The 24,371-nt window shown below is 42.7% G+C and overlaps 1 protein-coding gene across 4 annotated transcripts in view; it reads left to right on the top strand.

Annotated features, from left to right (window-relative positions):
- stim2b (stromal interaction molecule 2b) overlaps positions 1–24,371 on the top strand; it is a 60,250-nt gene that overhangs the window by 23,324 nt on the left and 12,555 nt on the right. For all 4 annotated transcript variants that reach the window (XM_025905997.1, XM_005454407.4, XM_013273918.3 and 1 more), the window contains exons 2-4: positions 6,689–6,819; positions 21,460–21,571; positions 23,803–23,914. In XM_025905997.1, coding sequence (XP_025761782.1) covers positions 6,706–6,819; positions 21,460–21,571; positions 23,803–23,914 — 338 coding nt within the window. In that variant the 5' untranslated portion in view covers positions 6,689–6,705. The remainder of the gene's footprint in view (positions 1–6,688; positions 6,820–21,459; positions 21,572–23,802; positions 23,915–24,371) is intronic.

The following is a 24,371-nucleotide window of genomic DNA, read 5'->3' as shown; positions in this document are numbered from 1 at the left end:
TTTACTTGATTGCGCCATTCAGACACATCGCTGTCTGCTTGAATAAGCGTTGGCCGAGGTGTGTGTCTGTACTCCAGAGAGAAAGGGAGACGTCAGTTTGTGAGCGCGGGACGTGACTGAGGACGCCGAGAAATCTCAAGCAGTTTGTGGGAAAGAAGAGGCCTCTTCAGCCCCCCTTTGGCTCCCCAGAGTCAAATGTCGGGCCCATCACGTCCTGCTATCTTAATTCCCCATTGCCTCTGCACACACCCAACCAGCTCCCAGATACTCTTACACTGAATCTTGGCTTCCTCATCCAAGACCGGGTTTGACCTGTCTCTCAGGTGGAGATCTCACTCTGGGCTACGAGGTGCTGACGCGACGCACCGCTGGTACTCTGAGCCCAGTCCTGCGTAACTGAACTAAAGCCTGTCTGCAGAGATGAGAAGTATAAGAACTAAATATTGATTATTATGTATTTCACATGTCTTCGGTGTAATCCTCAATCCTTAAAGGGCCATGTTGTGATATGCAGTCTGGTCCGTGTATAAGCAGACGCTCTCTATCAGCTCCCCTTCTTTACATCAGACTCTCGTCCTTATTTATTTGTCAAGAAATCTGCAGCTCTCTGCCGGATCCACATCTTCAGTGAAAACAAATGTGTGTGTTTAGAGCTAAGTAATATCTTAAGACAGCCAGGCGCTTCATTTTTTTGGCAAACGCTGCTTAAACAGTGGATTTGTGGGCGACTATTTTAAGCTGTGGGACAGCTGCACAAAGACGTATGTGGGATTGACTCAAATCAAGTGGTGCAGCGCTGTGACTCATTTTTTTTTCTTTTTTTGTGCAACGATAGAGGTCAATGGGACAGATGAGTAATACTTATAGCCATTATAGCTGAGGCATTATTTGGAACTGCATGTGAGGATGCAAGGTGGTCTGAATTGGACAGATCGGGCATCGAACAGACGTTGATCAGACTTTAGGTCGGATCGAGCCAGTTTTAAAAATAGATTCTGTACAGGCCGCGTGTCCTGCCTCCTATAGACCCCACCTGGGTTTCCAGTATGGGGAAAACGTCTTCTTCTTCTTGATTTAGTCCAAAAGCGTCAGGCGAAAACAGCTTTTGTTAAGATATTGCTATTCACACAATGCTCAGTAGGTTATAAAAGTAGCTATCTTGATGGATCAAACTGCCTCGGCACTGATCTGAGGCGAGTAAAAGCATAGGAGAACAGAAAGGCTTGTCAAAGCTGTCATATTAGCACATCAAAACATTACAGGGGCTTAAAGATCAGCGAGTAAAGCTGTTTTTATTTTTTCTGTAGGAGACTTGTTTGTCTAACATTTGAACAGACCACACACCCAGAATTCAGCGGGATGAGGTCGGCCGCATTGATTCGAGTGTTTAAACACAAAAGGCCAAATGTCACAGGGATCGAATTCAAGGAAGTTCCCCCCTCGCCCCACAGCTCCCACGGCAAACACATCGAACATCACAAACACACACTCCTCTCTCTCTGCTTCTCCCGCCACTGACTTCACACGTTGTTTTGTCAACATGAAACAACACCCTGTTAATGTCATGCATATAGCGAGCAGAAAAAAAATAGGTGTTGGAAATCACTTTAAAGCGAGCAGCTGACAGATAAATGCTTTAGCTATCAAGTTCTTTTGAAGTACCCCCCCACACCCACTCCCACTGTGACAGCTTGCACACATTTTATGAGTTATAGCAAAGCAAATTACTATACAGCCGCTTTCCTGCTCATCTGTGTGTGTTTGAGCATGGGAGACCTCTGCCATTGTTGAGCGTTTACATCCTGACAGCCGGGAGCCTGATAGGTTAAAAATAACCCAGAGCTTTCCAATTTTGTCATCTTTCGGGACCGCTTGTCCCGGCTGTTTTTAATTTGAATTTTTTTTTTAGCAAGCGTCCCCCTGGAACGCTCAGGGGGGTCACCGACAGCCACTTCCCGTCACATGGCTTCTCATTGTAGTGCTAACAACTATCCTCAAATGTACTCAGAAATAGGGAAGAAAAGGCCTGCGCTGTCACATTTCTGGATATCTCAGCAGGTGGGACAGCTTAAATCCTGCGTGTGAATGACAGCTTTTTTTAATTTCTTCTTTTGTTTTATCTTGGAAGCATCTTTTACTTTATGCAGGGGACAGAATTAGGCCAGTAGTACTTATAGAGGGAATGAAAACCAACATCACAGACAGTTAAAGGGTGCTGCTGTCAGTTCCCACATTCCTGTAAAAGAAAGAATTCCGGCTGAACCGCGGCTCGTGTTTTGCTTCTTTCTCTGCATATAAAAGTCAAGTCTTTTTGGGTTCCTTTAAATAACCAAACAGCAAACTAGATGTGCATGCTATGCAAACAGATGACTATGTAAACTTTTCTGGCAAGCTAAGCAAATGCATTATGTAACTTGTTCTCGAGCATCAGATGGCTTTTGACCGAGCACAGGCGCACAGACGCTGCCGAGACGAGGCTTATCTAAAGCAGGCTCGTTCGCGCTGATATTACTTCCTGTCACTGACAGATACGCTTTTTCATCTGCTGTCTTCATTATGGGGACGGAAGCGGTTTGGAGTGTTTTGTGGTTCTCTTTGTTCCTGTTTTGTTTTGTTTTTTTCCCCCACAGTACACGGCCTTTAGGGGAATCCTAGTAAAGGTCAGTTCCTGATTGGTGCACACCGTGTTGTCAGAAAGAAAGTGGCAAGTGATTTTTCTATTTGGAGCACATCAATCAAAACAAAAGTTCAGTTCAAGTTAGCCCAGCCCTGTCACTGTATCGTGTGGAGAGGTGGAGATTTTAAAGCCTCCGTGGTTTCACTCCCTCAAACCAGTCCGCTGTATCTGTTTGCACAAGAACAAATGATCACGGTGTTATCTAACCTCTGGCGGCGTATCGCTCCCTTCTGCCAATCGTGAGGCCACTCGCAGCCCTCTGCCAGTGCTGGTTTCTTTCGCTCGACACACGTTCATCCCTACCCAGTGTCCTCTCATCCAAACTTAGCCCGGGCATGCGTCCAATCAAATGCCTCTCTTTGCTTCTTCTGTAGATTGCCAAGTGGCAGTTCTATAACTAACGTGTCAAGTCTGGCTTTAGTAAACAGATCTGACATCAAAAACCCACAGAAAATATCACATGGCTGCCTGCGAGATGTACATGCTCATCAGGGTGCTTTAAAAAAGTGGAACCTGCAGTTCTAATGGGGCGAGTTCACACAAACATACACGCCTGTCCTCTGGTCTCGCAAGTGTGTATGAAGCGGCATTAATGTGTTAGTGAGTTATTGTCAAAAAGGTGGTTTTCTTTTAACGGGCTTGACTGCGATGGGAACCTAAGCTGAGCGCAGCCTGCTCCGGGGCAGGTTATGTAATTAGTCAGAAGCTGCATTTTTCTGTTTCTGTGAACGCGATCCAAGCGCACCGCAATTTTTTTTCAGCTGAGAGAAAACATTTTGGATGAAATTCTGCAGAAAGCACATGAATGCACTCACTAGACACTTTGTTAGGTACACGTTTCTGGTGCAGGATTGGGCCCCTTTTGCCTCCAGAGCTGCTTTAATTCTTAATGGCACAGATTCAGAAAGGTGCTGGAAACATTCCTGAGAGATTTTGCTCCATATTGACATGACAGCGTCACACAGCTGCTGCAGATTTGTCGGTTTCACATCCATGATTCGAATCTTTCGTTCCACCTCGTTCCCAAAGGTGTTCTAGTGGATAGATATCTGGTGGCTGTGGAGGCCATTTGAGTACAGAGTACAGGGACATTGTCATGTTCAACAAACCAGTTTGCGATGAGCTGGTTTGTTGGTGTGTCATCCTGCTGGAAGCAGCCATCAGAAGATGGGTACACTGTGGTCATAAAGGGATGGGCATGGTCAGCAGCAACACTCAGGCAGGCGAATGTGTTTAGATGATACTCAGTTCACAGTAGAGGGCCCAAAGTGTGCCAAAAAATATCCCTCACACCTCCAAGACCAGCCTGAACTGCTGATATCAGGCGAGTTGAATCCATGCTTTCACGTTGTCTACTCCATATTCTGACACTACCACCTGAATGGCCCAGCAGACATCGAGGCCATGAGAACTGTAGCCTCATGTTACTGGCGTGGTCTTCTGATCCTGTACCCATCTGCCTCAAGCTTCAATGTGTTGTGCTTTCAGAAATGGTCTTCAGTACCTCTTCCTATGTGTGTGTGTGAAAATCTCAGTCCAGCCTGCCTAGCACCAACAACCAAAGCCATTTAAATGGCCTTTCTTCGTCATTCTGATGCTTGGTTTGGTCGTCTTGACAATTCCTACATGGCCAGTGAGGGGATGTATTTGTGCTCCTGATTTGCAGTCTGATCAGTTTTTACGCTGCATGTGTTGCAATGTTCCAACATTAATTTGGCAAAAACTGAATTAACTTCTGCGTCTCCTGCAGTGTGAGCTCTAAATTTACTTGTTGAGCTTCATGTTTAAATGGATCCAGTTTAGCAGATCTATTGTGTAGCAGCATTAAATGTGGATTTAGTGGTGAAATAAATATATTAACTCGTGAACTGACAGCACTTTCCCCTCCGGCATTTCTCTCGTCTTTTTGCTGTTAGCATTTTTTGATATTCTCATAACTCTCCGTGAGCCATTCCTCTGATGTAGGCGGGACTCGGTCCGTTCATCAAATGATGCATCAAACACCAACACCCTCTTTTGTATGAGCACACAGCCTGAAGGGTTACCTAAGAAAGCTGAAAACCTTGTAATGATACTCATTATCCCCGACTGAGTTTCCAGACTTTGTCAAGCTGTCTGTGTTAAAAACTCTTTGCACTTCGTGCTTTTTAACCATTTGCTGTACACTGTTTTGGTTCGAGGTTCCCAGCTGCAGAGATTTCTATCTTCCCTTGGATATAGTGGAACCAGTTGGCTCCTGTGGCGCTCAAAACACAAGAAGTACATTTGAAAATCTCAGCAGCAATTCCTCTTATCATGCCCTTGTTAACAATCAGATAAAACTCAGAAACCTCACGGGTGTTTTCACGTACACCAGGTACTATTTTTCTTTCTGCCGAGCTACACCTGCAACCCGGATCGCCGGGCAGAAAGACACGTGCATCTACCCATGACGAGAAGCTCGAGCTCGTGACAGCGTGACGAGACGAGATGTTTGCGCGGGATGTTTTTCTTTTCTTATACGTGCTGAACATGTAACATCTTTACTGACCGGCTGACACGTTTTCACATGTCGACTGATTCTTGTCCCAGCGTTAAAATTAAAGAAGACTTTTCAACTCTTGCTTCACGCCTTGAGAACATTTCTGCAGTTTGTGCATGCGTTTTCCTTTTTTTGGTCGTTGGGTAAATGCACGGCGCGATTAAACGTTTAAAATGCGGTTGTACGAGTTGCCCAGCTGTGCATTCAAAAGCAGCATGTCCATTGGATCACAGGGAAGAGCTATTATTTGCATTCTGTGAAGCCGTCGCGGCGGCGGTCGTGTACACGCACTCGGAAACGCCGCCTGTTGCCAAGAACACTTAAAACCCTGATGCATGTGTTTGGGTGTGTGTCTGTCTCGCTGTTGTATTGTTGGCCTTCAGTGCTGTGTGGCTCTATAAACAGCAGGGAGCATCATTATTTGTTAGGCCTTGGGATGACTTGGATTCAGTTGTTTTTTACAATCCAAGTGTTTAAAAAAATGCCCTGTCTTTGTGGTTTACAGAGGGATGTCTTTGCACTTGTGATGTATGCATTTGTCTTTTTTTGCGTGCGCTTGTTCACGAGCCGTGGTTTCTGTGGTTGTACACATCAGCCTCTGTGTGTGTGGTTTTGTGGCTCCATTGAGACAGTTTGGCTCTTAGCCAGCTCAAACTGTCCATCGCTAGGAAGGCTGGAAGTAATGGGCTCATTTCCCCCTTTGGGACGGGACAGGGCTGAATAAAAACAAGGGAGAGAGGGGGAATGTCTGGGGACGCTGCAGGAATGATAACAGCACACGACAGAGTCCGGCAGGACCGCCGATTTGCCTGCGTGCTGCTGTGACAAAAACACAGAGACGCTTTGGACCTCAACGTCTATAATTGAGCTATCGAAGTCTTTAATTCAACAAACACCAATGAGCACGTGGAGGATTCTCCTGTAGTGCGCTTTCACGTTGCGTGTCACGTCGTGTGTCCATTTCAAACACGAAAGTGGAGCTGATTTTAAGAAATGCCTGGAGCGTGGGTGTGGTCACGGCTGTGAGAGCAGGCGAAACCATGTAAACACACGCCGTCAGAGACTTTATTATCATAGCCCTGTATTAGCATATCACCGCATACCGATCCAGCGACATCCTAAGCTTCTTTGTTTCATAACCAGTCAGCAAATAAAATCTAAACGCTATAAGAATGTCGTTCCTCTCTGAGAATATAAAAATAACCGCCCGGTCTCTGTTCACTCTTTTTACCACATGACATCCCGGTGTGCTCTTTGTTTTGTTGGCACTGTAACCTACATTCTGCTGCATGTGCTGTCCCCATGTGCCAAGTATGCAGCGAGTGAACAACATAGCAGAAATTCCTTGAAAGCCTCGGTAGCATTTAGTAGAGCTGGTTTTACGAATGCTCGCAGATGAAACTTTCACCTGTTCAGACGAGAGTACTGCTTTCGTTAATCTCAACCTTTCCCTTCTCATCTCTATTTTTCTGTTTTGTCTTGTTCTGCAGACCCCTGTCTCATAGTGATGCCGCCATGCATGGGCGAGGCCGACCGCTTCAGTTTGGAGGCGTTGCGGCACATCCACAAACAGCTGGACGATGACAACGACGGGGGGATAGAGGTCAACGAAAGCGTGGAGGTGAGCTCGGGGCATACACCTTTGTGATTCGGGGGGTTAAGATGAATCTCAGAAGATGAGTGAGGAGAAAGTGAGCTATGAAGAGGGCGAAGAGTTGAAAGGTGGTGGGTCCAGATGACATACCTATGGAGGTTTGGAGGTGACGCGGAGAGAGGGCAGTGGACTCGACCAGATCGTTTAACACAGCTGATCTGTACTAACTACAGAGGGATAAAGATGATGATGTGAAGCTGCAAGGGTGGAGGTAGTGAGGGTGGATGAATTATAATACCTGGGGTAACCCATCCAAAGCAACGGACAGTTCACTAGACAGGTGGACATGAGAATTCAGGAAGGGTGGAGCAGGTGGAGATGAGTGTCAGGGGTGATTTGTGACAGAGGGTAAGCAGCAAGAGTGAAGGGGAAGGTTTAAAGGGACAGCTCAGGCTGAGCATGTTGGAGACAATGTTGGAGACGTGAGGCTGAGATTGTTTGCACGTGTGCAGAGAAGGAATAGTGGATATATTGAAAAAAGGGTGTTGAAGGTGGAGCTGCCAGGCAGAAGGTAAAGAGGAAGACCACAGAGGAGATTCATGGATGTAGTGAAGGAGGACATGCAGAGCGTTGGTGCGACAGAGGAGGATGTCAGGGTTTGGCTGATGAGCCGCTGTGGCCCGTAAGTGTAGGTGAGCTGTTCCACACAGTCATAGTGAAAACATTTGATTTACAACAGGTTGAGTCCTAGTCTCCATCTCCTGTTTATAATTTTTTTCTCTCAGCACATCTCCTTTACTAAAGTCATAAAAAAATCCCGCCAGTTTTGTTGCATTCCCAGTTTTCTGATTTAATTACTGCTTTGCTGTAACTTTTGTGACCTCTCTGACTATAAAGAAGCGTAGTATGGCAGGAGCTAGGCTGATAACAATGAAAACACATTTTATAGTACAATAAGCTGCTGCGGTTACATAATTATTATACTTAAATTGCATTTCTGTGAAGAAGATTTCACAAAGTGTATTTTGCCCTCTGAAACACACCCTGTTGTTTAACAGGCCACCCAAATGGATAAAGTTGAACTATTTTCATAAATGCAACTTGCTCCAACCGATTGCTGAAAGCTGGCAAATCTGAGTAAATGTTTAGTTTACAAAGCTAAGAGTGAATAAAAGCTTGTGGCACTGGGTCAGTCAAAGGCAATAAGTCATCAGAGGAGACGGCCACGTCAGCATTCCTAACATAGAGACACATCACACGACTCTTTACTTACAGTTTCATACGACTTGTGATGTAATTTATCATTAAACATGCTGAAACTGTTCATATTTATAGTTTTATCGAGAGTGTGCGATGACTCTTTTTGCTTTTTGAGGTTAAACTAAAAGCGTTTAGACTTAGAAAGTCGTTTGGAAAAGTTTTACTTCTGAGTAAATAAGCTGATAGTTGAAGAGGTGAAAGTATCACTGGTACTGTAGTGTGTGTTTATGCGTAGATGGTGTGTGTGCGTGTGTGTGCGCAGGAGGGTATGGCTGACATCACGCTGACCTTGTGTGCCCTGTGGGTCTCTTGGTAATCAGCCACCTCCTTACATTCAAAGCAGCCACTTGGGACTGCAGTCACATTTTCTGTGCATGTGTGTGTGTGTGTGTGTGTTTGCTGGTGGAGACATTTTTAACAGCCTGAGAAGTGCTGGTGTGAGAAACCGTTTATACCCCACAGCCTTGTGGTGGCGCCTCAGTAAAGGTGCCGGATGCTGTGTGAATCCTGTTTAAAGACCTCCGAGGGCTGGAGTGTCGGAACTGGACCTCAGCCCACACGGAGGAGCTGTGTGTCCGTCTGTGTGTGGATTACCGACGCCTGCGTGTACAGTGTACGAGTGTGATACTGAATGTTCTCATGCTTAGTATCACCTTTTGGCTCAGTAAGGGCAGTGGCTGATCGTTTCTTTCACGTTGTTTTTGGCTGTTTATTTGTTACCTAATATTTTCGAACCTCTCCTCTGGTCTCCTGAGACGGATGGAGCCGGGTTTCAAAGCAGGGCAGATTTTTATTTTATCAAATTAGTGGCTGTCCATCAGTTGGCTTTATGAAAGGCGAGCTGTCACTGAAAAAAGTGACTTGTCTTTTTTCGGCCTCATCAAAATCCGGCTCACGTCACGTTCTGACCTTTATGACCACAGACACACTGGATGCGTAAAATATTTTATACATTAAAAAGTATTTTTCATACAAACAGCATTTATTTTTTCAAATCGAGCGAGGCTTTTCCAATCTTTCAAATCCAAATCAACAAATCTGACCAATCAGACAACTGCAGAACCAAGTTAGTTGGTGCTTAAAAAGATGAATAAGTGCAGTAGTGCAGGTAAATTAGAAAATACAGTACTCAGTACAGTTCTTATTCTGAGAGCGCGAGTGCATTCACACAAACAACTGTGGCTACATGGACTGAATCTTAGGCTACGTCTACACTAATCTGAGTTTTTTAAATGGACTAACAATGAGGTGGAGTTGTTGCTGCGAGTAACACAAAAGTACAAAGTTGCAAAAGTGAGTGAGAATTAAACAATTTGAAGAAAAGCTATCTGGAGCATGTACAAACTGATATTAATCTTTAATAGGGCTGTCAAAATTGAGAGCAAACAAAACAGCTGCTGTATAATGCCCTCTTTCATCTTAGTTTAATTGGTCACATGACTGCATCACATGACTAAAATGCATCGTTTTAAAAAGTGTATCCACTTTGGAGAGCATTTTCAAAAAGATCAATTTTCCTTGACCAAAAACGCCGTCTCAGTGTGGACGGTGTGTGTTTTCAAACGAAAACGTATTAGTGTGGACATGGCCTTATGTAACGCTTTTCTATTCAGTTGAGCACTCAAAGTGTTTTCCTACTACAGGTCTCACTCACACATTCAGAAATCACTTTTATCTATGCCTCAGAGCTTACCAGCATTTACACACACACTCACTCTTTGATGGAAGCATTGGGGGCAACTTGGCGTTCAGTACCTTGCCCAAGGATACTTGGGTATGTGGACTGTGGGAGTCTGGGATCAATCCACTGATCTTCCAGTTGGCAGACAACACACTTTATCCAGGATACTCATAAGCACCAGAAAGCTGGTTACTCAATGGGAGGGACCACTAAGAAATTTCAACCACTCATAGAGACTTCCTGTTCTTAGCTGACAGGAGTAGCAGTGTGGTCTTCTGCTGCTGGAGCTCATCTGCTTCAAGATTGAACATGTTGTGGGATCGATGTCTGTAAACCCTACAGGTGACTCTGTGGGAAAAGCCAAGCAGCAGATCAGGAGTTTATGAAATTCCCAGACCAAACCACCAGGCACCAACTCACTTAAATAATCTTTATTACTTATTTTGATGCTCAGTTTGAATTTCAGCAGGTTGTCTTCCCCATGTCTACATGCCTAAATACACCGAGTTGCTGCCAGGAAACCAGCTGATTAGATATTAAAGTTAGCAGTTAAACATGTGTACCTAATAAAGAGTCCAGGGACAGCCCTGTGCTAAATAAATGTGCATCCAGAGAAGGAAGTGAGACACAGTGTTTGTGTTTTTCAGAGTTTGGTCTCCTCCGGCAGATTGCTCTGCAGTGAGTGGGGCCGACAGGGCCGAGCCTTTAACCTCAGTCCTCACAAAAACACTCTGCAGGATCAAAGGCTGCACTCAGGCTTATAAAGGCTTAGTAGGCACGGATGTAGCGCTATTAATGACGCACAATGTTAAGTTGGGACTTGTTTCGTAGGTTATGTATCCACTGCTCCCACAGCGGAAGTTTAATATACATTTATATAACTGACTGCGCAGCAGGACAAAAGAATCCGCAACGTTTAAGGTGGAATTTTTATCTGTGTCTCTCAGTGAGTCAACATCATGAGCAATCAAAACAGCTTAAATATATACATCTGACTATTCATCGATTCGCACCATTTATGATGTGAAAGTTTGGTTTAGGTGTTTGTGGGCTACGGTTAGCCGTTCGATCCCCTATTGTGGTATGTGAGAGGACTGGTCGCATTATACCAGCAGTTTGATCTACAGTCAATTTCTTTCTAGCAGCGATGAGCTGAAAGGAGTGACACAGTTAAGATGCAGACTGACGTGTGGGGTCAGCTCACATCTGGCCTTTGGCAGTCAAGACCTAATCGCACTCTTGCCCCTTTGCCACCTGGCTGACACCCTACACCCTCTGTGGCACTTTCTCCTTTCCCTCTTTCCCGCTACCTTTATCCCAGTAAGGTGACATTTGTCATGTCATGACCACGAGCATGATATTTGTTTTTCATGACAAAGATTTCAAGAGAATCTTAAGGTGGAAGTCAAGTTCAAATGAAGTCATGTTTCCACAGAGGCGATGATGTATGTGACAGTGACGCAAGTGGCTTTGTGGTCATGTTTTCCTGTGCGTCTGAAAATTTATAGAAAACATGAGAAAACCTGTCTTTAAGGCAGATATGATGGAGGATGGCTTTTCCAAGTGACATCTGTGTTGAGCCCATTTATTTTACACACATAATCCTCTATTCAAGCTCTATTGGCTGTTCGTATATTAACATTGGAGGGGTCAAGATCTCTGTCTAAATAAATAAATAAATAAAGCTGGGTAAATTACCAGATGATTAAACATGCAACTATTTTGCTGGTAATACCTGAAATGAGTAAAGAAAATCAAGGGGGGTTATATTGGTTGGGCCTGATTATTGGGGGGGGGTCATAACCCCCTAACCCCCCTGAAAATTACGCCCCTGGTTGAGAAATAAAAGTGGGCAAACTTGCTTGTTAGTTTGTACAAACTCTGTCTTTGCCTCATATATTGTATTTCCATGCACGTTTCAGTAAACTGCTGTCCCTGCTATTTCCCATTTCCCGAGCAAAATATAAAGAAATGAAGGGGTGGCTCAAAACTTTTGCACGCTTTTGCATTTTAGTTGCCCTCACTTGAAAAAGCTAAATATTTCCATTACATAGTAAAGCTTTGTTTCGCTTGCCTAGCATGATCTGAATGTCATTACAGCGTGATTCTGAAAATACGAAGGCGATCTTTTCACACAGTTGTCGGTTGCCTGGGAGCGCTGACACACGAACCCTGTTTTACCTTTAAAATTCCTCTGTAACTTAACTACAATCACTGTCGCTATGGAAGATGGAAATGAATCCACAGAGACATATTAACACTGACCGCACGTTATATCACCACACAAGTAATAAAACATGCGCGCGCAAACACACACACACAAACATATGCCGATCATACACAGTCTTCACCTGTATTTGAGTACAGATTGAGCTCTTTTTTTCTCATTTTCACCACAATCTCAATGTCTGCCTCACTTAAGATCTAGTTTTTAATACATAAGTTACCACCTTAAACGTACTGGCAGTCATCACGGGGTGGCAGAGGAGTGAGAGCAAACAAGGAAGTATAGAGGCCAACATATCTCTGTTCCCTTTGCATTGGCAGCGTTCACTTGACATGTCACGTCACAAAGATATCAACCAGGATGTTGAACAAAAAAAGGCTTGGGCTGCTCTGGAAGTTCACTTTAAGAGAGGAGAGTCATAAATAATTGTCACGGCAGGGTGAAAATTTACCAGGATTCAATCCAACTTTATTTATATAGCGCCAAATCTACCGTCGCCTCAAGGTGCTTCATATTGTAAAGTAAAGACTCCACAATAATAGAGAGAGAATCCCACCGGTCAAAGCATTTTTATCATCATCGTGTTTGAAGTTGCTTCATATATAATATATTTATAATATGCACTCCCATCTTCAATCATCCATCAGGTTTTTCTTTCCTCCCTCTCTCGTTATCCTAAATATATACCGTTAATATATATAGAAACCTATAAGTGTCACAGTAATATTTTTTTTTACAGTCTTCTAAAAGCATTTGAAGTTTGACGAGGAATCCAGCCCAGTTAAACATAATCCCGTCTCCTATTACGCCGCGAGTCTGGGTCTTGTCGGGGGTTTTGAGTGACGTTTCGGGGTCTGTTTCTGAGATCAGTCACCGGGGACGGCAGGTGCACGTCTTTGCCTTCAGGGTGCTGAGCTGGATGCTGCTCGACTGCCAAGGGGACGTTCGACTGGATCATGTTGCGTCACTTGAAATCACATGGACACAACCCAGATCACAGCAAGGGGCGATGCGGTGGTGCTACTGTGTGCGTGCTTTATTAGTTCCTGACAGGCCGTGCATAATAACTTAGCGGCAAAATTAGGCTTGCCTGTGAGAAGCCTGTACCAATATAAGCATACATTATATATTTATTATTTGTGATGAGGCTGCTATGATGAGAAGAAACTTGAGGAGGAGCCTCATGGAGCATGGAGGGTATGTTATATCTATAAAAAGAAGCTTCTTGAAGGTTTGTTGACTTGTCTGGGAATGCCTTAAAGGGAACATTCAAATGAGATTTTAGTCACAAGTCCAAGCTTTGAAAGAGGACAGAGTTTGTGCATTAAGGTGTTAGTAAAAGCAAAACCATGTACATCTATAAATATCTAATCGCTGTATGTATCTGCCTCTGCAGTGCAGCAATTAACATGTATCCCTTCTAATTATTTCTTGGTACTACAACAGGGGTGCCCAATCCCAGTCCTCAAGAGCTACTGTCCTGCAGCTTTTAGATGCATCCCTACTCCAACACAGCCGAATCAAATGGTTTGATTACCTCTTCTGTATGCCACCAAGTTTGGCAAAGGCCTGATAACAAGCCATTCATTTGATTCAGGTGTGTCTGACCAAGGATGCATCTAAAAGCTGTAGGACGGTAGCTCTCGAGGACTGGGATTGGGCACCCCTGTACTACAACATTACCAGAATTGTCAGTACTTGGCAACTGCAAAGTGATTGCACACTCTGTCTCTTTCTTTATATTTGGGCTGGTATATTTATTTATTTTGACCTGAATCAGGCTGGCAGTTTCCCCTTATGTCTGAGAGCTATGCTAAGCAAAGCTAATCAGTGCTGGTTCTAGCTGCGTGTTTAATATGTAAATACAATAAAAGGTAATGTTCGTGCTGATCTCTCTTTAAGCAGTTAAGCATATTTGTTCCCAAGATACTTACTTGTTCTACTTACTTTTGCTAAGATAAGATATCTCCCCTTGCAGGCAAACTCAATTTTAGATCGCCACATGTTAGCTACTGCATTGATGAAGCGCACAGTAACAGCACAATTACCCAAGCATGTTTTTGATGGTGGGATAAATCGCAGAACAAGGACAAAACCATGGAATAAATAGAAAAGATGTACATAGCCACCTTGATGTCATTTACTGGTTTCTGTTTCCCAGTCTTCCCCTTTGGTGCTAACATTGAGCCTAACATTAGCATTTTGGGTGCTGCCGTCTTTCTTGGTTGTTTCAGCTAATGTTACAGAGAACAAGAATATTAATTTAAAGCCTCCAAGGTCAAAATAAGTAAAACCACAAGGAGAAATTTGTCATCTGTGAGGTTAGCAGTGCTAAAACTATGCTAAAACACATTTTTATCAGCTGTTAATGTTACATGTGTTGTGGCATTGTTTGATGTTAATTGCTCTCTATGTGTGGTCAGAGGCTCAACAAGTTGTAAATGCTGGCAAATAGCAGCGGTTAGTGAGTCAGTCACAGTTAAATGCTGCATTCACCATTTCCGCCACCACTCTATTTGAGATAACCCTAACCTGATGATATTCATGCTGTGTAAGCAAACGGTCCACTAAATCAAAGTGTAATAATAGGAGTAGACAAACTGAGACACAATGACTTTTTCTGAACGTTTATTTAAGAAAAGGCTCTTGTCACACAGGCCCAGAAATCAATTCATGACTCCATGGCAACTGCCAACTGCTAGGGAAAAATGTGTATTTCCTGATCCGGCAGCAGTTCCAAGGTGAAAGGAGGAATATGGTGTTACACCAGAAAACTCTTTCAGGTTGTTTTGGTCGCTAGCAGATTGCTGCATTTGCCTGAGTGGAAACAAAACTGTGAGTTCAGCACAGTCTGGAAACACAGACTTTTTCCTTTAGAGTAAATGCTGCGACTTTTGAAACTTGCTGATTGCAGCGTTAAGGCTCAGCAAGTGGTTGCCGAGCGTTTGCAGACAAGTTGGAGTCTTCCATGCAAACTGTGGGAGACTGTAGAAATTTGCTAGCAACCAACTAGAATCACAGCAATCACAGGGAGCACTCTCTTTGTGACTGAGTTCACATGGTGACAACCAGCAACTTCCAGCAATCGCTCATCAAACGGTCAGGAAATAATCATCTTCCCTTAGTGACCGGAGGTTGCCGGGGGGGTCGCCGACCGGTTTCTAAACCTGTGTGACACAAGCCTTAATTTTTACCAAAACAGGTTATGTAGACGCAGAGATGCAAATCCCTCCTGGGCTGCATCAGGAACAGCATCTAGTTTAAAAAAAATAAAAATAAACAATAATAATAATAATAAAATCCGCTAACTCAAACTACCTCCTGTGGTGACTCCTCGTGAATACGGATGTTTTAGTCTGGTGATCGATGGAGATATTGCCATTGAGGGGCAAATGGTTCTAAAAAATTCATGACAGCAGAAAGCAGTATGATGTCGTAGAAAATGTCCTGCTGGATGTTGGATGGGGGAGGGGTCAGTACACAGAAGGTATGGTTTGTCCTCTTGGTACCAGTGAGGCGAGACAAAAAGGATTGTCTGACTCTCACATAAAGAGAGTTGGAAGAATGAAGGCATTAGCTTGTAAAAGGCCTTCTGATCTCCCAAAGTAAGGTTTTATTTTTGCTGTCGACCTGATGTGAACGGAAAAAAAACCTACCGCTAATGACAGAACAGAAAGTTCAGACCTCGGCTGTTCTAAGAATAACTTGATAAAACCCGAAGAGCATGTGACACGATCTCCGAAAACACGTTTTAAAAACTGTCAACCCAGAGTACAATGTAATGCGAAAGGACACCCACTTTGATCTTGAGCGAGGTAACAAGCCTGACTGCACCACTCCCACAAAAAAAGGGAAGAAAAAGATTTTTATCATGGGAGCTACAGTTTCACAAAAGTCTGCCCAGCTGTCATGTGAGATAAATCAGGCGTACCTCCTGGTAGTTCACGTTATAATGAATTGCAGCCAAGTGCACCTCACCTTTTGTTCCAAATCTGCGACATATTAATAATAATTAATCAACTTAATTATCCTCCTTTTGCAGACTCACAAACTAATGACTTTCATTAACGCTGAGGTATGCTGTTGATTAAAAATATCATCACTCCGGGTTATGGTGATAGATAAGTGATGGATGTAATAACTTCCAGTAATATTAGATAAGCAGATGAGGACAGATGGATTGATACAGTAGATATTTGGAGGGGTGAATAGAGTCTAGACTGTTTAGAGAAAGCAGAGACTCATGGGAAGTATGTCGCCAACTCCCCCCAATCTGGAATCTGATATGAAGAAATCTGTCTTTGTTTGCTGTGTGCGTGTCTGCCTCGCTCTGAACATGTGCCACTCTCTGTCTGTGTATCTAGACGTGTTGTCGTATTTTCAGAAGCGAGGCTGTCTATCCCTGGAAACATAAAGGACGTTTAACTTTGCAGAAATTTATTCTGCAAGCTACACACTGTGTCTGTAACTATCACGGCTATCGGGCTATCTTAACTGTTAACCACAGAAGCCACAAAGACCTATCATTGCATTCATGCCTCTTAGCTTACTTTATATGGTCCCATAAAGCAAAGGCAAAGCTGCCTTTCAACATATGCAAAGAGGCCCTGCTAGTCTGCCTGCAATTAGTTTCATGCTGCAGCAGTGCAACCAATTGCTGCTGCTTTTAATATAACACTCGAGCAGCTATTTATCTTATACAGTTGTTCATTTACTAGTGCTAATGTGTTACTTGTAGCATGTGAGTGTTTATCTGCTTGTTGTTGAGCAAATGTGGCCATCAGGATATCTCTCAAGATATGTCCTTGAAGTTCACATCTTTGCCAGCACCACTTCATATTTTTCTTTTCATAAAGTCAGCATTAAAAGGCTTTTCGAGACACTAATTTAGACTAGCGTCGCACACATTGGGGTCCCTCCAGTGACTCAGCAGGCCGTCAGTTCCTTTAGCTGGTGCCCGGTGTTACGTCAGTAAGAAGACAAATTTGCATTTCTATTGTGAAAGAAGAACATGGCAAACGTTCTCAGAGGATTTTTGTTCTCAACTGATGCAGTGAAACTGCCTTTCAGAAGCAAATTCGAATCCTTTGATACGTGCAGACACAGGCAGCAACACGTGAACTGCCAAGATTTTAGGTACAGTGTAAATTGTAGTTTGCAGATTTGTTACTCTTAAAATGAAATTCCACTGATTATAATTTGAATAGTCTGTGCTGTTTCATGATTCTTTCATTAATGAAACCAAATAATTCGACTAGATTCTGAAAGCTTTCCACCTCTTTTTAGATCACCCGATAATTCAATTTCTGACCAAATACATGCAGAACTAATGACACATCAACCGGGTGCATCTGCACTTTGTAATAAGCCCAAACACATAGGAACGAAATTTACCTAAAACTGACTTGTCCTGCTGGACCTCAGTTCAGTGTTCGATTATTATTGCAGAGATTATTACAGAGAGGATGCTGTAGGTATTAAAGGTACTGCAATGCAGTGGTTTGAATCATATCTATCTAATAGACTTGACTTTGTTCATATAAACACACTAAGGTTAATTATGGAGTTCCACACGGTTCTATGCTAGGGCCACTTCTGTTTGCATTACACATGCTTCCCTTGTGCAAAATCATTCAAATACCCAGCTTTATCTATTCAAACCAGATGACGCACATCAATTAGTTAGTCTGCAGGAATGTCTTAGACATAAAGACCTGAATGACCTCTAATTTCCTGCTTCTAAAGATAAAACTTAGGTTACTGTTCTCAACTCTTAAGTTATTGTATTTGGGAGACAGACAACCTCTCTACTTTTTAAGGCTTAAAACCTTCCTTTTTGATAAAGCTTATGGTTAGAGCTGGATCAAGTGACCCTGAATCCTCCCTTAGTTATGCTGCTGAGATCTTCCTATCATGCACTCACCTTTTTAATCACTATGTGTTTATATGGCAGTGGTGTGGCGACCAGAAGCCACAGAAAGCCACCGAGTTCAAATGATAACGAACTATCTGCTGTTGGCGTGAAGCAGTTGGGTCCCAATTTCAACTTTCCTCAACTTCGATTCAAGAAAGCCGCTACCAGCGAGAGCAAAGGATGTTGCTGACTGGCATGTGACAGTTTGGTTAAAGTGAAAAGTGTTCACTATCAACCAGATCCCAGAATGTCCGTCGGTGACCAACTGTCGGCTATAAATCGATGTACGACAAAACGAATCTGATTATTTTGAGCATTACAAAAAACGACATTACCGCTAAGCAGTGGTATTTGTTTGCATAGTGGTCATCACTGTTCATTTTTAATTTAGTTTTAGTCGTAGACTTTTGAGAAAAACATTTTGTTTCGGTGATAATGAAGGGATCTCAATCTTTTTAGTCTAGTTTTAGTGGCCTAAATCTCATAAAATTATAGCAGACTAAATCTAAAGCTGATTAATTTGACTAAAATATATAGTGTAAAAGTTTGTCATAGTTTTCCCAATAAAAGCGTCCATTTTTCCTTGATTTCACTGGCATATTTTTCATGAGAAACAGGGAGCATAAGAGCTAGTTATACAGTTTCCCAATGGCACGTCCACCTTACTGTACAAGGAGATTACTTCTGGCTGGATCACTTCCAAACCGTCAAACCTTTCCACACAACTTAATTAGTTCTGGATCTCGTTTCTCCTGAATATTTTCATCTTGTTTTTATTTGCTGACAAAAGTGTTGATGCATTTCATCACAGTTTTTGTGCTCATTAGCTTTTTTATGCCCATCAGCGATGGGGTCTTGTCGCGGGCCGGGCAGGCACGTGGACACCCAAGTTTATCAAAGCTATAACTTGAAAACGAAGCAATACAGGATTTTCAAATTGATACAGTACAAGTGCAGCTACTCCTGGTGACCTCAAGGTCAAGTTCAGATTTCTGCATATCACATTATCATCTTGTTTTCGTCAGAAAATGAAGGTCATTGATAAAACGTGATGGCCGTGTTCCCCTGCCGAGCTGTAAGAACTACAGCCACGGACCCTGATTCGTGTCTCGATTAATGCGCTGAGTCACACGCCAGGTTTGTGTGTGAAGGTCGGATCAAGCTTCTGAATAAACACACCAGCTGACGCACTTTAATCTCACATGTATTGACACAGTCAAACGCAGGAAGAGGCCATAAACATGAAAATTTTATGGCCTCTGTTTCTTTTCTATTTTTTAAATTACAAGTCTACATTAATACCCTCTCTGTATCATGTCTCGTTTCTCTGCTTTTCATGCCAGTTGTCCATTGTATGTTAAAAGATGTGTTGACAAAAGAAGCGATTCGGTCACTTTACTCAAGTTAGTGGATTAGAATATATGAGCGCACGCAGACACGAACCGCGCAGAGGGCTTTCAGAAAAGACTTAAAAATGATCTTTCTCCTGTGACAGCAGGAATGCTGGAAACATTTGTAACAGACAGCCTCTCAACAACAGACAGCTTTTATGTATTCAATGTCAAACTCACGGCGCTCCTTCTACTCTCTGAGCACGCTACAGAGACGCGTGAAAGTGCCAGTTGATTTTGGCGATGGATTCCCGTGTGCGCCTATACGTCTGTGTCACACGTGCACGTCGTTCAAGATGTATCATTAAATGCTTTTAGGACTTCTTCAAAGGAACGCGCAGTCGAGCGGTAATGACAACAGCCGTCTTGGTGCGAGCACATGATATTTTTCTAGTTGTTTTAGAGACTGGGTGTGCTGTTTTATCCTTATCAAGTCAGATGTGAAGCTCATTGATCTGTAATTATGATTCATAACTGTGTGAAATGTCAAAACACCCTCGGCTGCTGCTCAAACATTCAGTCCTACGTGATTAGAAGTACCATTGTCTGCTGCTGCTGCTGCTGCTGCTGGTGGGGCAGTTTTGTGCTTCTTGCTCCGTCGTCAGAAGGAGGCTCTGATCTTGCGGTACATTTTATTTACCTCAGACATGTACAGACAGTATTTCTAGCATTGCGAACAGTACATTGAGCTCCCTGCAGATTACACCTAAGCTGAAAACTCAGGAACTTTTAATTCTACAGCTCGGGCATCTTTACTACTAATTGCATGAGCCAAGCTTCTCTTTATCTGTCCCTTAACCGCAGTTAACTGCATCGAGGTGCAGACGTGTCTGTTCCTGCTGTTCTTAATCTAAATTTGATTGCATGCGTAAACAAAAAGGGTGTTTTTGCTTAACATACCTGCATAAAGTTAGATGCTTCTTTTATTCATTTTTAGATTTGAATAGAACCTTGAATAGCTTATGTTTTTATTATGTTGGGAAATAAAGAGTTAGGTGGGGATTGCATCAGGATTACTTTGATATTTGGTCATACTTTGCATCACATTAAGGCTTCCTGGGACAAATATTTGTACATGGAAAGGTACATAAATTATAACATGTCATTCATGCATTGCTCAGGTAGATTTTTATCTTTTCAGAAACTGAGATTAAAAGGGACAAATCATGGCGAAATATAAACTAGAAAGAAAACCAAGTGTGTGTGTTCATTTGAAGGAAACTGGTTAGTGATTTTCCGTTCAAGACATTTTCAGAGACTGTTTTTATTAGGTCAAAGCACTTATTAAATACTTTATTATACATTCGTTATTATAAACAGACCTTTTCTGTGACCTCTTTCCAACTTTTTTGATGCAAAACAGGCGATACACAAAAGACAGTGGACAAGTGAAGTGCACAGTCCTGTTCTATTACAAGATTTTAGGTGTTAGTCACATGCAAATAGCTTGAAAATGTGTTGTTGTGGTTCTTGATACAGCCTTAAATCTATCAAAACAACTCTACACCTTATTCAAATAATTCTAGGAAACACTCACAGCAATTTATAAACGTCACGTTTGCAGGTAAGCATGATGCAATAGGACCGAGCTTTACTGTGTGATATAAAAGGCTAATTACCTATCAGAAACAACGAGGTTTGAATTAGATAGCAGATCAGGTTTTTCATCAATGCCAAGGCCACACACACATACAAATATTGTTCCAAGATGAGTGCTTTGAGGTGTTTTGTAGTCAGCCACGATCCTTGTTGATGCCACCGGTGTTCTGGCAATTCTTTGTGGGTTTGTTTGCTACGGCTCATACTCCACAGGGGCATTTTTAGTTTTAGTCTACCAAAGGAGGACAGCTGGAAGCTGAAAGCACACACACAGGTGGAAGTGGCGCCTCTGCCATGGGTCTATTTCTCCTTTCAAAGTCCTTAAAAGGAAGAAAGCTGAGCAAAAAGAAAGTGTGTGTGTGTGTGTGATCCAAATCCAGACTTTTAGGCAAAGCCAACTCTCTGCGGCTCCCTCTGTCAAAACCACACATGGACATACAAAGACAAGCACAGCCATCTGCATCCCCCCTGGAGATCTTAGTGAAAAACACTTGTTTTAAAATGTTCTCTGCAAAAAGCCCCCACAAATACATCCATCAGGATGATTCTGAAAATCTGTTGAAACTCACTTGTCTTTCTCTCTCTCTTTTCCTAGTTCATAATAGAAGATATGAAGCAGCAGCAAACCAACAAACACAGCAACCTGCACCGTGAAGACCAGCACATCACTGTGGAGGAGCTGTGGAGGGGCTGGAAAACCTCTGAAGGTAAAAAGCAAGCAGGTTGACTGAATTAATGTCATCAAAAACACAAAAATCCGCATAACTGTCCCGCATGAGATGTTTGGTACTTTGACACATGTAGGGAGGCTTGCTATTAATGATACCTGTACCATAATTAGAATGGAGATAACAGGCAGTTAGCAGTTAAACAAGGAAGCACTTAAAAAACAAACAACCTATTTATCGGGAAGACGATATATACCAGTTTCCTGCAGGGAAACAGGAAGAGAGCCAGGGGGGCCAATCCCTAAACAAGTGTCTGTTTTTATAGCACTCAACAGTAGTCGTGCATGTTCACTCCTGGAGCTTCCTGTTTCAGAAATTAATTTAAATTCAGTTCAATTTATTATTAATAGTGCCAAATCACAACAACAGAGAAAGCCCTAACAATCACTTGACCCCCACTGAGCAACATTTGGCGACTGTGGGAAGGAAAAACTCCCTTTAACAGGAAGGACTCGCTGCAGAACCAGGATCGGGGAGGGGCAGCCATCTGCCATCGTTGGGGATGAGGGGAGGGGGACAGGATAAAAACCACGTCTATATTTATATGTTTCATAAAATCCTTAACCAAAGATTTTTTAGTCTTGAACCGAGTCTTGAAAAAGAAGGGAAATTAAAAATATGCTGAAAGTAGAAGACGGTGTACATAGGAAGGAACTGCTCATCCCATAATGCATTGCAAATCGCAGATTCCACAGCAGCTGACTTCCAGCCTTGTATGATTTAGTCACTCTCATTTTTATGTATTGTATAATAACAGTTTTGAATACATGCTGTAGTTCGTGACGTCTGAAGTTTCAAGCTCACTATGATGCTTGTGGGTTTAGTCGACGGTGACCTCCATCAATTGGAGAAGTTGCTGTTTCAGTTTAGGAATGTGGGCAGTGTGGTTTTCTCACAACTTCAAGATGAACCATGTTTTTGTTACAACATACTGTTGTTTCACAGTGTCGTAGCTAATAGTCATAATCAAAACCGCTACGGAGAATGAAATGCTACTTCCGCTATAGCAGCGCTGTAGCTTTATATGGTAATATAATAATACCCAGAACCTTCTTCTTTTGAGATGACTGTGCTAACCACTGCAGTCAAAAATTAGTTTAAACAACTTTATGATTGTCTGAGAAGTCAGACCGACTTCTGCAAAAAGCCAGGACTGAAGTAGCGAGCGAACATTAACTGACATTTACTCAAAGAAAACAAAGCGTGAGCTTTTACTCACTCTGCAGAACGTGGAGAAGGTGAAATGAGAGTTTAAGTAAACGCGCTTCCATTCAAGAAACCCAGCTGAAATTCTGAGTCGTTTCAGTCATCCTTTATTTCTAATATTGTAATTATCAGGTTCTCAGGGGCAGTAGAAAAAAATAACGATTTGCATGTTGAAATGTCCTTGTAAATGGCAAAGTGAAGCTGTGTTTACGCCACTGTGTCTCATCTCCTCTTTAATTCCTTTTTTATAACCCGTGACATATGTGGTTTATCTGCAACCCCCCAATCTGTCTTTCTCAGCTTGTTTGTGCCTGTGTTTGTTTATCACGCTGATGTATCTGTGCAGCTAACTGGGTTTTAGAACACGTTCTTCACATGCACTCATGCTTGAAGCAAAAAATAAACTTCCTAGATTTTTGTTGTTTAAATGCTTCATGGGTCTTGGTCAAATAAAATGTAGGTAATGTCTGAAGCTTGGTGTCTTATCCGGAGTCATTTTTCCCACCGTTACATCTCTTCATTTACTCACCACAAACTTAGTGCATGTCCCAACATAACCTTGGGACTGGCTGTGGCCCAGAAAGTAGAGCCTCCTCCAGTCTGCATTTTGAGGTGTCCCTGGGAAAGGACACCGAACCCTAAAAAGTGCTTTAATAGCACTTTGAGCGCTCAATAAGAGCGGAAAGCTGTGCATTATAAATGCCAGTCTGTTTACCGTAACAGCAAAATGATGCAACGGCAATTAATCTCAACCTGGTAATGAAACATATACTCATTTACCCGTCACACAGGGAGGGTTTGTGTGCAACCAGTGCTTTTAGCTTTGATACTTAAAGCAGACTGAGAGTGCTGTCGTGCTTTGGGGAATTTTGGAGGAATGCAGAGGAGCAGATAACGAGCAGTAAATCATCTTAAAACATGTTTACAGTTGCTGATCTGTGTGTGTGCTTTCAAAGATAACAAAAACATCATCTTTTCTCTGCTCCCCTCTTTGTTTTTATCAGTCCACAACTGGACCATGGAGGACACGGTGCGGTGGCTGAAGGAGTCGGTGGAGCTACCGCAGTATGAGAAGAACTTCCGAGACTTTCGGGTTACGGGGAACACTTTACCTCGGTCAGTACCGCTCGCCTCAATCAAACGTATCAGCTCTGCTTTTTTTCTTTTCCTGGAGCAACAACATAATAACACGACATGTGTGGGAGTTTGCAGTCTGCCCCTGTTCTGGTTCACATGTAAATAGAATCTTTTCTTTTGTCATTTGTTTCTATTGAGCAGCTACAGCATCTGAAAGCAGCCTTAGCTTTCATTAGTCTGTTCAATGCTGCCCACTGCTGGTTGTAAAAGGCAACACAGGCTATAATGGCACATGCAGTGTTGCCAACTTAGCGACTTTGTCGCTATATTTAGCGAGTTTTCAGACCCCCTAGCGACTTTTTTTCTATAAAAAGTCGCTAAAAAAAAGACGTGAAAGCGCGTATCGCTTTTACTCTCAAAAAGCAGCGGGTGCTGTAACGCAGTCAGTTCTTCTTTTAATCTTTTACTCTTATGCTGTTTTGTGGATCACAAGGTT

This window comes from Oreochromis niloticus, linkage group LG3, assembly GCF_001858045.2.
Source record: "Oreochromis niloticus isolate F11D_XX linkage group LG3, O_niloticus_UMD_NMBU, whole genome shotgun sequence".
In the NCBI taxonomy this organism is placed as follows: domain Eukaryota; kingdom Metazoa; phylum Chordata; class Actinopteri; order Cichliformes; family Cichlidae; genus Oreochromis; species Oreochromis niloticus.
The sequence above is the reverse complement of the archived record's forward strand: the minus strand, read 5'-3'. Positions and strand labels throughout refer to the sequence as shown.